At 40.6% G+C, this 14,657-nt stretch overlaps 1 protein-coding gene across 1 annotated transcript; it reads left to right on the plus strand.

The window, feature by feature from the left end:
• The first annotated feature begins 2,216 nt into the window (after nt 1–2,216).
• On the plus strand, nt 2,217–13,590 carry kat8 (K(lysine) acetyltransferase 8). The gene is made up of 11 exons (XM_024013522.2): nt 2,217–2,608; nt 2,908–2,982; nt 3,113–3,291; nt 3,442–3,495; nt 5,149–5,313; nt 5,517–5,606; nt 5,869–6,009; nt 6,610–6,703; nt 7,092–7,242; nt 11,027–11,181; nt 13,316–13,590. The coding sequence occupies exons 1-11, from the start codon at nt 2,278–2,280 to the stop codon at nt 13,378–13,380; spliced, it is 1,500 nt and encodes a 499-aa protein (XP_023869290.1). The 5' UTR covers nt 2,217–2,277; the 3' UTR covers nt 13,381–13,590.
• The last annotated feature ends 1,067 nt before the right edge of the window (nt 13,591–14,657 follow it).

Genomic DNA, 14,657 nt, shown 5'->3' on the forward strand with positions numbered 1-14,657 from the left:
TCTGCTCTAATTCGCTCATGAAAACAGTAATTCAAGAAGATCAAAATGCATAGGCTATTCCCATGAAACTGATTGAGATCAATTAAACTATTGGCATGCAGATGCGGTTTCACCGGTAAAACGTGAATAGGCCTAATTAGCATTCACGATTGACAGTGATGATGGCCTATTTTGAAATGAGGTATGCCTAACTTGGTGTTTGAGGGTATTAAAAATACAACATTTTCTTGTGACAATATGTGGGCATAGGCAGACGTTGCAATTGGAGTATGCACTTGATGCATATTCTTTAGCAGAGCTCTCCAACCCTGTTCCTGGAGAGCTAACATCCTTTAGGTTTTCATTCCAACCCTAATCTAGCGCACCTGATTCTAATAATTAGCTGGTTTATAAAATTAATCAATGAATCCAACTGGGATTGGAGTGAAAGCCTACAGGAGAGTAGCGTGGCAGGAACAGGGTTGGAGAGCCCTGTAATGATCGCCTACATCTGTCGTACGAACTTTGACTAGGAAATGATGACGTCTTTACATATGTAGTCTACGGCGATACGGATATCACTTATTATTGATATCTACATAGTTTGAGTTTATTTGAATTTTTACAGGGACAGTGCACATTAATCAACGTTTCAGTAAAAGTGCCGGTTTTAGCCAGCCGGCTAATTTTCAAACGCAGTCCCTGGGCAGGTTATTAAAAACAGTTACACTAACAATACAGACAATCAATGAGCAGTGAGCACACCCAGCGCAACATAGGACAAGCAACACGTAACATGCGCACTGTGAATCACACTGCTGCTCTCTCATTTGTCTATTTGCGCCTTACGGATTGTGGTTGTTTTGGATGGCTGTTCATCAATCTAAATGTGTATTTAATAATGGTTGAATTCAAGAAGTTTAAGCTGCCTACCAATCATTGTTTTTGAAACCAGTGGACAGCCAATGAAAAATGCGCTCTTGCAACAGCTGCATAGTGCGGATCCAAGCCTATGGAATAAACGCGGAGTTTTTATTGCTCAATCTAATTCATGCTGATAAAATAAATAAATCCATAGGCCTAATGGACGCATGCTCAAACTTGTACACTTTTGATAGACTTAAAGGGGCAATCTGTAGTTTCTACATCAATTTGACTTATAAATTATATATATATATATATATATATATCTATTGATTCTTGAAGAATATAACTTAAATCGCTCATGAGTTTAGTTAATCTGTCACACTCCATGAGAAACCAACATATAAGCTTGTTTTATTCCAATGTTTGTAAACATTGTAAATGTTAACAAACACTGTATAGCCCAATAACATGGTTAAAACAATAATTTTATATCATGGATGGTCAGTCCTTGCATCCATAGCTCTGTCTATTAATCTGAGTATTAATAATCTTAATCTTAGTCCGTTTTGTTATTGTTTCATCTGTGGATTTGCCCTTTAAACAGCTGCATATTATCAAGATATCAAAGTCGCACCAACAAAAAGGTAAACAATAGGCCTATAGCACATGCAGCATATGGCAATAATTTTTCACATGTAAATAGCACTTTTCTGTAGTGCTTAAAGCATGCCATTCCATGAGAGCAGCATTTATTTTTCACCTCGAATCAATGAGCCCAATCAGTCCTCCATGACAACAAAATCATAAATAATGAGGAGGGGTGGCGTATAAATCCTTAGTTTTGGGGTTATGCGCAGGTAAAACAATTTGACCAATCTATACTTCCACATTTCCAAGTCCTATTCTTGAAAATCAAGGGGGTATAACATTTATTGGAATGACTGGAATGCTGATAGACTTTTATTTTTAATGTAAAGATATAATTTAATCGTATTATTATATGTAGTAGAAGGCAATGGGTTTGAAGAAGCCAACATAACCAACCCATAAAGTAAAATGTAACATCCATATACAGCTATATAAACTTTAACATTGATTTATCCTGCAATAGATGTCGTTCAACTGGTAACATACATTTTTGTCTTCTTCTAATGCCTCTTAAAGGGAAAGTAATCTAAAAGTAACGGAATGTAATCAGATGATGTTACTGAGTTTGGGGTAATCCAAAAAGTACGTTACTGATTACAATTTTGGACAGGTAACTAGTAACTGTAACGGATTACATTTAGAAAGTAACCTGCCCAACCCTGGGGGTAGATAATCTGATCCTAGATCTGTTAGAAGAGCAACTTGCTAAGAAGAGTCGTGTACGCCCCCATGTGTACTACGCAAACTCACATTGTCCGGGGCAGTGTTTTGAAATAAGACAAAATGTCTGCCGGAGCAGTGCTAACGACGAATGAGCGTCATATTCGAGACAATAACTATAACAACAATCTTCCAGATGACCGAATGGACGTTGAAATTGACCCAGGACACAACGTAACTGACCGGGAAGACTTGGACGCCGGAATACAAGCCCCTTGTTCATCTAACGGCAGTGGTGGGGAGGAGGATGAGTCGGAGGCCATTGATCGGGAAAGAGAAGCCGGGGGCTCGATTCCTCAGCGCAACGGGGAAGGAGTGTTGTTGGGCAGGGAGCAAGAGGTGTCAGTCGAAATCGGAGAGACGTATTTATGTCAGCGAGCCGACAAGACATGGCGTAAGTATTTGTTTATAAACCATTACTAGTTAGCTACGTTTGAAAAGGCTGTGAGGCAGCGGCAGAGCACTATTTATCAGTGCGTCCCGACTTGTTCTGCGTGCATCTAAAGACTGATAGAGAAACATTTCGTAACTAACTGTGCAGGTTTTTTTTTATTGTTAAATTGTGGTTTTGTTTATTGTTTACATTCAAGCCCATCAAGCTCTATGAGCTGTAAGCTATAGTTAGCAAGCTAGATGTGCTTTTTACAGAGATGGCTACAGTTAATTCAGTAAAACTCAACCTCTTTCTTTCAGATTCTGCTGAGGTTATCCAGTCCAGGCTGAACGAACAGGAGGGCAGAGAGGAGTTCTACGTACACTATGTTGGATGTGAGTGGGACACACACACAGCACTTCCATGCTCTATCTTTTCACACACCTCTCCTTCTACTTTCCTCCACCTCCCTTTATCGTTTCTTCCTCCTCCAATCCTCTCTTTACCTCTCCCCTGGGCCTGTAGTTAACAGACGTCTGGATGAGTGGGTGGGCAAGGCTCGCCTGGCACTGACCAAGACGGCGAAGGACGCAGTGACAAAAATCGCTGAGGGTGGAGGAGGGGGCGAGCTGGGGGAGCAGCCCGAGAGGAAGATCACCCGCAACCAGAAACGCAAACATGATGAGATCAACCACGTGCAGAAGGTAGGCTAGTGCAGGAGGTTCCAGACTACATACCCCCACAGCGGGGATCAGATCCCCATTGTCAATTTCTGTCAGTCAGATGAGTTAGATTCAGATGTTAAATGGGCTCCCTCTGTTCTGTTTTCTAATGGAACTCCTCTTTCCCTCCAGACGTACGCAGAGATGGACCCCACCACAGCTGCCCTGGAGAAGGAGCATGAGGCGGTAAGTGTGTGTAGCTTTTGATATACAGTACCTGTCAAAAGTTTGGATGCCTATTCATTCCAGGGTTTTTGTTACATTTTTATTATTTTCTACATTGTAGAAGAATAGTGAAGACATCAAAACTATGAAATAATCATGTAGTAACCAAAAAAGTGTTCGACAAATCAATAATATATTTGAGATTCTTCAAAGTAGCCACCCTTTGCCTTGATGACAGCTTTGCACACTCTTGGCATTCTCTCAACCAGCTTCATGAGGTAGTCACCTGGAATGCATTTCAATTAACAGGTGTGCCTTGTTAAAAGTTAATTTGTGGAATTTCTTTCCTTCTTAATGGGTTTGAGCCAATCAGTTGTGTTGTGACAAGGTAGGGGTGGTATACAGAAGATAGCCCTATTTGGTAAAATACAAAGTACATATTATGGCAAGAACAGCTCAAATAAGCAAAGAGAAACGACAGTCCATCATTACTTAAAGACATGAAGGTCAGTCAATCCGGATTTTTAAGAACTATGAAAGTTTCTTCAAGTGCAGTCACAAAAACCATCAAGCGCTATGATGAAACTGGTTCTCATGAGGACCGCCACAGGAATGGAACACCCAGTTACCTCTGCTGCAGAGGATAATAAGTTCATTAGACTTACCAGCCTCAGAAATTGCAGCCCAAAGAAATGCTTCAGAGTTGAAGTAACACACATCTCATCATCAACTGTTCAGAGGAGACTGCGTGAATCAGGCCTGCATGGTTTAATTTTTGAAAAGAAACCACTACTAAAGGACACCAATAAGAAGAAGAGACTTGCTTGGGCCGAGAAACACGAGCAATGGACATTAGACCGGTGGAAATCTGTCCTTTGGTCTGACGAGTCCAAATTTGAGATTTTTGGTTCCCACCGCTGTGTCTTTGTGAGACACAAAGTAGGTGAACGGATTATCTCCATGTGTGGTTCCCACCGTGAAGCATGGAGGAGGTGTGGGGGTGCTTTGCTGGTGACACTGGCAGTGATTTATTTATAATTCAAGGCACAGTTAACCAGCATGGATACCACAGCATTTTGCAGCGATACGCCATCCCATCTGGTTTGCGCTTAGTGGAACATCATTTGTTTTTCAACAGGACAATAACCCAAAACACACCTTCAGGCTGTGTAAGGGCTATTTGACCAAAAAGGAGAGTGGTGGAGTGCTGCTTCAGATGACCTGGCATACACAATCACCCCACCTCAACCCAATTGAGAGGGTTTGGGATGAGTTGGACCGCAGAGTGAAGGAAAAGCAGCCAACAAGTGCTCAGCATAATGTGGGAACTCCTTCAAACTGTTGGAAAAGCATTCGGTGAAGCCGGTTGAGAAAATGCTAAGAGTGTGCAAAGGTGTCATCAAGGCAAAGGGTGGCTATTTGAAGAAACTCAAATATATAAAATATTTTGATTTGTTTAACACRTTTTTTGGTTACTACATGATTCCATATGTGTTATTTCATAGTGTTGTCTTCACTATTATTCTACAATGTAGAAAATAGTAAAATAAAGAAAAAACCTTGAATAAATAGGTGTCCAAACTTTTGACTCGTACTGTATGTAGTAGTAAAACAATGCAGTTCCGAGGGAAGGGGGGAGGAAAGTATTAATGTGTCCTTGCCTTTCTCTCCCAGATTACTAAAGTGAAGTACGTGGACAAGATCCAGATTGGTAACTTCGAGATTGACGCCTGGTATTTCTCCCCATTCCCAGAGGACTACGGCAAGCAGCCCAAGCTGTGGATCTGCGAGTACTGCCTCAAGTACATGAAGTACGAGAAGACCTTCAGATACCACCTGGTCGGTGACTGTCAGCTTCAACAGTTTAAAAGCACTGTTAGCTTCAACATTGCTGTTGGCTTTTATTACCATCTAGCATTTGAGACCAACACTTCTATTTGACCAATATACAGTTGAAATGCTTTGCACCATATACTTGTGTTTCATCGTTCTCCACCTCTATTTCCTCTCTCTACCTTTCCTCTCTCTATCTGTTCCTCCAGTCCCAATGTCAGTGGAGGCAGCCTCCTGGGAAAGAGATCTACAGGCGGAGCAACATTTCTGTGTACGAAGTGGACGGTCGCGACCACAAGGTAAGGACACAAGATGCAGGACCAGACCACAGAGAATTACCCCAAACTGTGTCCTGAAAGCAATTTAAACAGGTGTTAGTTAACTGGGAACAAGAACAACCTTGACCTTTCAACTTAGGTCTTGGGGGTACCCCTGATTTGCATATGTTTGTTCCATCCCAGCACTCACACCTGACTCAACTTCATTGAGCAACTGCAAAGTGTATTAAAACAAACAAACAAACCCATTGATGATAATACTGACCCATGTCTCTTTCTGTAGATCTACTGTCAGAACCTGTGTCTACTGGCCAAGCTCTTCCTGGACCACAAGACGCTGTACTTTGACGTGGAGCCTTTTGTCTTTTACATCCTGACTGAAGTTAACAGGCAGGGGGCACACATAGTGGGATACTTCTCCAAAGTAAGTACTGGTCCCAGTACAGGGATGGGGATATCGGTGGCTACTTGTCCAAAGAAAAAATGTATATCTGTAATGTAGCTGGTTTCTTTTGGGGGAGGGTTAGTAACATATTTCATTAATGATTGTAATTCAAATCAAATTGTATTTGTCACATGTGCTGAATACAACGAACACAGTGAAATTCTTACTTACAAACCCTTAACCAACAATGCAGGAAAAAAACAAGTGTTAAGAAAATATTTACTAAATAAACTGAAGTTAGCAATAAATACATAAAATAGAAAAATAACAAATAATTAAAGAGCAACAATAAAATAACAGTAAAGAGGCTATATACAGGGGGTACCGGTACAGAATCAATGTGGTTAGTTGAGGTAATGTCTACATGTAATGCAAATAGTCCGGGTAGCCATTTGGATAGCTGTTCAGGTGTCTTATGGCTTGGGGATAGAAGCTGTTAAGAAGCCTTTTGGACCTAAACATTTCTTATTTCTTGAGGAAAGTCTCAAATCTGAAGGAAAGTGTTCATTGTTTTAGGAGAATGCATAACTGGTATAGTGTTGGCCTACAAAAGCTGAGCCTGTTTTGTGTGTTCCACAGGAGAAAGAGTCGCCGGATGGGAATAATGTGGCGTGTATCCTCACCCTCCCGCCCTACCAGCGCAGAGGATACGGAAAGTTCCTCATAGCCTTCAGTGAGTGGGATACAAACACACACACACACTAGAGCTGGGCAATATGGACAAAAATCCATATTACGATGAGTTTTGTGAATTATTAGGTTAGTGATAAATTGTGAGAAGTTAATACAATTATTAAGCACTAATTATTTTATTTATACCCCTTAAACAACAACTACTACTACTACATTGAATGTTAGCAATTTTCCCATTAGCAATAGCTCATATTAGCCGGCTTAGGCCTATTCCATTTCAAACTTCACATTTCTAGTAAAGGCTACTTATTATTATCGATATCAGTAAGATGTTGTTGATAAATGGCCGGTTTGGTTGGTGACTGACGACGATTTTTGGTTTATCGTCCCAGCTCTAACACACACTATCACATGTGCTCTCTCTCTAGGTTATGAGCTGTCTAAATTGGAGAGTACAGTGGGTTCTCCAGAGAAGCCCCTGTCAGACCTGGGCAAGCTGAGCTACAGGAGCTACTGGTCCTGGGTGCTGCTGGAGATCCTCAGGGACTTCAGGGGCACGCTCTCCATCAAGGACCTCAGGTACGTACACACACACACGTAACCTCTTTCACCTCACCATCATGTACAGTTCCAGTCAAAGGTTTGGACACACTTACTCATTCCAGGGTTTTTCTTAGTTTTTACTATTTTCTACATTGTAGAATAGCAGTGAAGACATCAACACTATGAAGTAACACGTATGGAATCATGTAGTAACCAAAAAAGTGTTTATATTTGAGGTTCTTCAAAGTTGCCACCCTTTCTCAAACAGCTTCARGAGGTAGTCAGTCACCTGTGATGCATTTCAATTAACAGGTGTGCCTTGTTAAAATTGTATATGTGGAATTTCTTTCGTTCTTAATGCGTTTGAGCCAATCAATTGTGTTGTGACAAGGGGGGGAGTATACAGAAGATAGTCCTATTTGGTAAAAGACCAAGTCCATATTATGGCAAGAACAGCTCAAATAAGCAAAGAGAAATGACAGTACATCATTACTTTAAGACATGAAGGTCAGTCAATTTGGAAAATTTCAATAACTTTGAAAGTTTCTTCAAGTGCAGTCGCTATGGTGACACTGGCTCTCATGAGGACGGCCACAGGAAAGGAAGACCTAGAGTTACCTCTGCTGCAGTGGACCAATTAATTAGTGTTGCCTGCCTCAGAAATTGCAGCCCAAATAAATGCTTCACGGAGTTCAAGTAACAGACACATCTCAATATCAACTGTTCAGAGGAGACTGTGTGAATCAGGCCTTCATGGTCGAACTGCTGCATCAGACCAAGAAGGAGAGTGCTGCATCAGATGACCTGGCCTCCACAATCACCTGACCTCAACCCGATTGAGAGGGTTTGGGATGAGTAGGACCGCAGAGTGAAGGAAAAGCAGCCAACAAGTGCTCAGCATATGTGGGAATTCCTTCAAGACAGTTGGTAAAGCATTCCATGAGACTACCTCATGAAGTTGGTTGGGTGAATGCCAAAAGTGTGCAAAGCTGTCATCAAGGAAAAGGGTGGCTACTTTGAAGAATCTCAAATATAAAATATATTTTGATTTAACACTTTTTTTGGTTACTACTTGATTCCATATGTTATTTCATAGTTTTGATGTCTTCACCATTATTCAACAACGTAGAAAATAGTAAAAACAAATAAAAATTGAATGATTAGGTGTCCAAATTTTTGACTGGTGCTGTATGTGAATATCCATCCACTTGCAAATCCACAACATGGGTACACCTGCATTCACTTGTACATACACTACCGTTCAAAAGTTTGGGGTCACTTAGAGGTGTTCTTGTTTTTTAAAGAAAATCCACAAAAAAATGTCCATTAAAATAACATCAAATTGATCAGAAATACAGTGTAGACATTGTTAATGTTGTAAATGACTATTGTAGCTGGAAAAGGAAGATTTTGTAATGGAATATTTACATAGGCGTACAGAGGCATTATCAGCAACCATCACTCCTGTGTTCCAATGGCATGTTGTGAAGAGGCAACTCCGGGATGCTGACCTTCTAGGCTGACTTGCAAAGAAAAAGCCATATCTCAGACTTGCTAATAAAAAGAAAAGATTAAGATGGGCAAAAAAACATAGACACTGGACAGAGGAACTCTGTCTAGAAGGCCAGCATCCCAGAGTCGCCTCTTCACTGTTGACGTTGAGGCTGGTGTTTTGCGGGTACTATTTAATGAAGCTTCCATTTGAGAACTTGTAAGGCGTCTGTTTCTCAAACTAAACACTCTAATGTACTTGTCCTCTTGCTCAGTTGGGTACCGGSGCCTCCCATTCCTCTTTCTATTCTGGTTAGAGACAGTTTGCGCTGTACTGTGAAGGGAGTAGTACACAGCGTTGTACCAGATCTTCAGTTTCATGGCAATTTCTCGCATGGAATAGCCTTCATTTCTCAGAACAAGAATAGACTGACGAGTTTCTAGACTGAAAGTCCTTTGTTTCTGGCCATTTTGAGCCTGTAATTGAACCCACAAATGCTGAGGCTCCAGATACTCAACCAGTCTAAAGAAGGCCAGTTTTATTGCTGCTTTAATTAGCACATCGGTTTTCAGGTGTGCTAACATAATTCCAAAAGGGTTTTCTAAGTGACCCCAAATTGTTCAACGGTAGTGTATGTCAAGTACTCCCACGTCATAGTTGTATACAGTTGAAGTCGGAAGTTTACATACACTTAGGTTGGAGTCATTAAAACTCGTTTTTCAACCACTCCACAAATTTCTTGTTAGCAAACTATAGTTTTGGCAAGTCAGTTAGGACATCTACTTTGTGCATGACACAAGTCATTTTCCCAACATTTCTTTACAGACAGATTATTTCACTTTATATATAATTTACTGTATCACAATTCCAGTGGGTCAGAAGTTTACATACACTAAGTTGACTATGCCTTTAAAGAGCTTGGAAAATTCCAGAAAATGATGTCATGGCTTCTGATAGGCTAATTGACATAATTTGAGTCAATTGGAGGTGCACCTGTGGATGTATTTGAAGGCCTACCTTCAAACTCAGTGCCTCTTTGCTTGACATCATGGGGAAATCAAAATAAATCAGCCAAGACCTCAGAAAAAAAATTGGTTCATCCTTGGGAGCAATTTCCAAATGCCTGAAGGTACCATGCTATTCTATACAAACAATAGTATGCAAGTATTAACACCGTGGGACCACGCAGCTGTCATACTGCTCAGGAAGGAGATGCGTTCTGTCTCCTAGAGATGAATGTACTTTGGTGCAAATCAATACCAGAACAACAGCAAAGCCCCTTGTGAAGATGCTGGAGGAAACGGATACAAAAGTATCTATATCCACAGTAAAATTAGTCTTATATCGACATAACCTGAAAGGCTGCTCAATAAGGAAGAAGCCACTGCTCCAAAACCGCCATATAAAAGCCAGACTACAATTTGCAACTGCACATAGGGACAAAGATTGTACTTTTTGGAGAAATGTCCTCTGGTCTGATGAAACAAAACTAGAACTGTTTGGCCATAATGACCATTGTTATTTTTGGAGGAAAAAGGGGGAGGCTTGCAAGTTGAAGAACACCATCCCAACCATGAAGCACGGTGGCAGCATCATGTTGCAGGGGTGCTTTGCTGCAGGAGGGTCTGGTGCACTTCACAAAAAAATGGCGTCATGAGGAAGGAAAATTATGTGGGTATATTGAAGCAACATCTCAAAACATCAGTCAGGAAGTTAAAGCTTGGTCGCAAATGGGTCTTCCAAATGGACAATGACCCCAAGCATACTTCCAAAGTTGTGGCAAAATGGCTTAAGAACAACAAAGTCAAGGTATTGGAGTGGCCATCAAAAAGCCCTGACCTCAATCCTATAGACAATTTGTGGGTGGAACTGAAAAAGCGTGTGCGATCAAGGAGGCCTCCAAACCTGACTCAGTTACACCASCTCTGTCAGGAGGAATGGGCCAAAATTCACCCACCTTATTGTGGGAAGCTTGTGGAAGGCTATCCGAAACGTTTGACCCAAGTTAAACAATTTAAAGGCAATGCTACCAAATACTAATTGAGTGTATGTAAACTTCTGACCCACTGGGAATGTGATGAAAGAAATTAAAGCTGAAATAAATAATTCTCTCTACTATTATTCTGACATGTCACATTCTTAAAATATAAGTMGTGATCCTAACTYACCTAAGACAGGCAATTTTTACTATTGATTAAATGTCAGGAATTGTGAAAAACTGCGTTTAAATGTATTTGGCTAAGGTGTATGTAAACTTCCGACTTCAACTGTACATTTGACCACACACACACTCAGCCCCAGATTCTCATTGCTCTCCCCCCTCCACAGTCAGATGACCAGTATTACCCAGGGTGACATCATCAGTACGCTACAGTCCCTCAACATGGTGAAATACTGGAAGGGCCAGCATGTCATATGTGTCACTCCCAAACTGGTTGAGGAACACCTCAAGAGCGCCCAGTACAAGAAGCCGCCAATCACAGGTAGACATGTTTCCTTTTCACTTCTCCTTTTCACGTCTCATAGGCTCCGTCCCAAATGACACCTTATTCCCTATATAGTTCACTACTTTTGACCAGAGCCCTAATGCACCTCCCTCTCCGAGGGTGTTTCAGGGATATGCAAAAAACAAATGTCCGATTTAACATGCATATAATATACACTACATGTGAAATAGAACAAARGTAAGCACACAGTTTTTTATTATTCCCTATATAGGGAATAGGGTGCTATTTGGGACAAGCCCCTAGTCCCCTCATTTGTAATTACTTATCAGAAAGGACTGAATAGTTTTTTTTGTGGCCTTGGTTCCATCTGAAATATTCAGCAAAATGATTGAATACCTTTTAGAGTTTACCTCCCAGATGTGAAAAATGTGTTTTGCTATTGTGTATGAAAAAAACTATTCAGACCCCTTGACTTTTTCCACATTCTGTTACGTTACATCCTTTATTGTAAAATGCATTAAATAAATACAAATCCTCAGCAATCTACACACAATACCCCATAATGACAAAGCGAAAACAGGTTTTTGAAAATTTTGCAAATGTATTCAAAAAATAAATAAAATGAAATGCCTGTAATGAAGACAGATAAAATGTTGAAGGATTAATGTTCTCTCTCTTAGAAAATAGTCCTGATCGTATAGGTCTAAACCTAGACAATATTTTTTTTAAACGACTAACAATACCCAGAATTCATACATTTTCCTTAATTTTATATTGTAAAGTCATGTCTTCCTACACAATAGCAAAACACATTTTTCAAATCTGGGAGGTAAACTCTATAAAGTATTCAATAATTTTGCTGTGTATTTCAGATGGAATCAAGGCCACAAAAATAGTTATTTTTTGCAAAAACAAATCTTACCCGTGGGGGTTTCATCAGACCAGAGAATCCTTATTCTCGTGGTCATGAGAGTTTTTAGGTGCCTTTTGGCAAACTCCAAGCGGGCTGTCATGTGCTTCCGTCTGCCCACTCTACCATAAAGGCCTGATTGGTGGAGTGCTGCAAAGACTGTTGTCCTTCTAGAAGGTTCTCCCATCTCCACAGAGGAACTCTAGAGCTCTGTCAGTGACCATTGGGTTTGGAACCCAATGGTCACCTCCCCGACCAAGGCCCTTCTCTCCTGATTGCTCAATTTGGCCGGGCGGCCAGCTCTAGGAAGAGTCTTGGTCGTTCCAAACTTCTTCCATTTAAGAATGATGGAAGCCACTGTGTTCTTGGGAACCTTCAATGCTACAGAAATGCTTTGGTACCCTTCCCCAGATCTGTGCCTCGACACAATCCTGTCTTGGAGCTCTACGGACAATTCTTTCGACCTCAATGCTTGGTTTTTGCTCTGATATGCACTGTGAACTGTGGGACAGTATATAGACAAGTGTGTGCCTTTCCAAATCATGTCCAATCAATTGAATTTACTACAAGTGGACTCCAATCAAGTTGTGGAAACGTCTCAAGGATGATCAATGGAAACAGGATGCACCTGACCTAAATTTCGAGTCCCATAGCAAAGGAGTCCCATAGCAAAGGTTCTGAATACTTATGTAAATAAGGTATATTTAAAAAAAAAAAAAAACTGTTTTTATGGGGTTTTGTGTGTAGATTGCTGAGGATTTTTTTATTTAATCAATTTTTGAATTAGTCTAACGTAGCAAAATGTGGAAAGTCAAGGGGGTCTGAATACTTTCCGAAGGCACTGTTTGTTTTTTTTCAGACAGCATAGGCAGCAGCTCTTTAGAGATGAGATGAGATGAGATTGGAATTAAATGATAAAGTTATAAAACAAATGTAATATATACAATTGAAATATTTTATTGAAGTAAAGTAATGCGAATAAATTATGTGTGTGTGTGATAAGTGGTAATGGGCTGTCACTACCATCATGAGACTTTTTTATTAATTGTTTTATTCTGTGTTACAGCATTCAATGTTTAAACAAATATGTTCTTTTTTGTTGTTGTAATTGTACCAAAACCAAACCAACCTCAAAGCAGTAATCGCTCAGCACTAGTATACAGTATGCAGTTGTCTCGTGAGGATGATATCATAGTAATAACACTGTCACAATGTGTGTGTGTGTGTGAGCCTGACCAGAGTGTTTCTCTGTCTCCTCAGTTGACACCGTGTGTCTGAAGTGGGCCCCGCCCAAACATAAGCAAGCCAAGTTCTCCAAGAAGTGAGGGGAGGTGCTAGTGACATCATGCCAGACTACCCAACCAACCCACACACGCATGGTATTCGTTCTCGAAGTGCCTCCTTCCCTCCCCTTGTTCTTTGTCCCCAGTTTAAGCTATTTGTTGTAAAGAGGAACCAACATGTACATAACTAACGTCTTTCAGTCTTTTCATTTTTTTTTTTTTTTTTTTAATAAACAAGGATAGTGATATTCACTTGGGTGGTCTTTTTTCTTTCCTTTAACTTAGTGATTTGTACTGGCAATTTCTACTTGACTCAATAGCAGTGTTTCTCCTAGATATATTTTTCCCTTGGTGGGGTGCAAAGGCACCTGAAGCAACTACTATGAAGACTGAGTGAAGACTACTCCTATATGCTTTGAAAATACTGGTAATAACAATCATGGATGCAATAAAAAAAAACGGTCAGTATTGTTATTGATTTTTTTTTAAATTACAATTGTATTATATGGCGCACAGTTGTTACTCAATTATGTAAAGTTGATATATGACATGAAGTGAGAGAAAGCAGTTGGTATTAGATTTCACATGGAGGCGTTAGGTATTTTCTCAACAAATTCCCGTAAGACTTTGTCTATATTGTCATGTGGATAATAATATGTTTTTAAAGGAATTGAATGGGAAGGCAGGGGTGTACAACACTCCTCCTAGAGTGTTCGGTTTGCAGGCTTTTGCTCTACCCCTGCTCTAACACACCTGAATTCCGGTTGAATGAAGAGATTGAGATAAAACTGTCCAGTTTGAGTGTTTGTTGCAGCTCGTTCCAGTCGCTAGCTGCAGCGAACCCGAAAAGAGGAGCGACCCAGGGATCTGTGTGCTTTGGGGACCTTTAAAAGAATGTGACTGGCAGAACGGGTGTTGTATGTGGAGGATGAGGGCTGCAGTAGATATCTCAGATATGGGAGAGTGAGGCCGTAGAGGGTTTTATAAATAAGCATCAACCAGTGGGTCTTGCGACGGGTATACAGAGATGACCAGTTTACAGAGGAGTATAGAGTGCAGTGATGTGTCCTATAACGAGCATCGGTGGCAAATCTGATGGCCGAATGGTAAAGAACATCTAGTCGCTCGAGAGCACCCTTACCTGCCGATCTATAAATTATGTCTCCGTAATCTAGCATGGGTAGGATGGTTATCTGAATCAGGGTTAGTTTGGCAGCTGGGGTGAAAGAGGAGCAATTACGATAGAGGAAACCAAGTCTAGATTTAACTTTAGCCTGCAGCTTTGATATGTGCTGAGAGGACAGTGCACCGTCTAGGCA

The sequence above is a fragment of the Salvelinus sp. IW2-2015 genome, linkage group LG20 (genome assembly GCF_002910315.2).
Source record: "Salvelinus sp. IW2-2015 linkage group LG20, ASM291031v2, whole genome shotgun sequence".
In the NCBI taxonomy this organism is placed as follows: domain Eukaryota; kingdom Metazoa; phylum Chordata; class Actinopteri; order Salmoniformes; family Salmonidae; genus Salvelinus; species Salvelinus sp. IW2-2015.

Bases quoted from the DNA above. Each gene is read 5' to 3' on its own strand.
- kat8 (XM_024013522.2), top strand. From the start codon at position 2,278: ATGTCTGCCGGAGCAGTGCTAACGACGAATGAGCGTCATATTCGAGAC. The intron at 2,983-3,112 runs GTGAGTGGGACA...CTGGGCCTGTAG, and splicing joins CTACGTACACTATGTTGGAT to TTAACAGACGTCTGGATGAG. The intron at 7,243-11,026 runs GTACGTACACAC...CCCCCTCCACAG, and splicing joins CTCTCCATCAAGGACCTCAG to TCAGATGACCAGTATTACCC.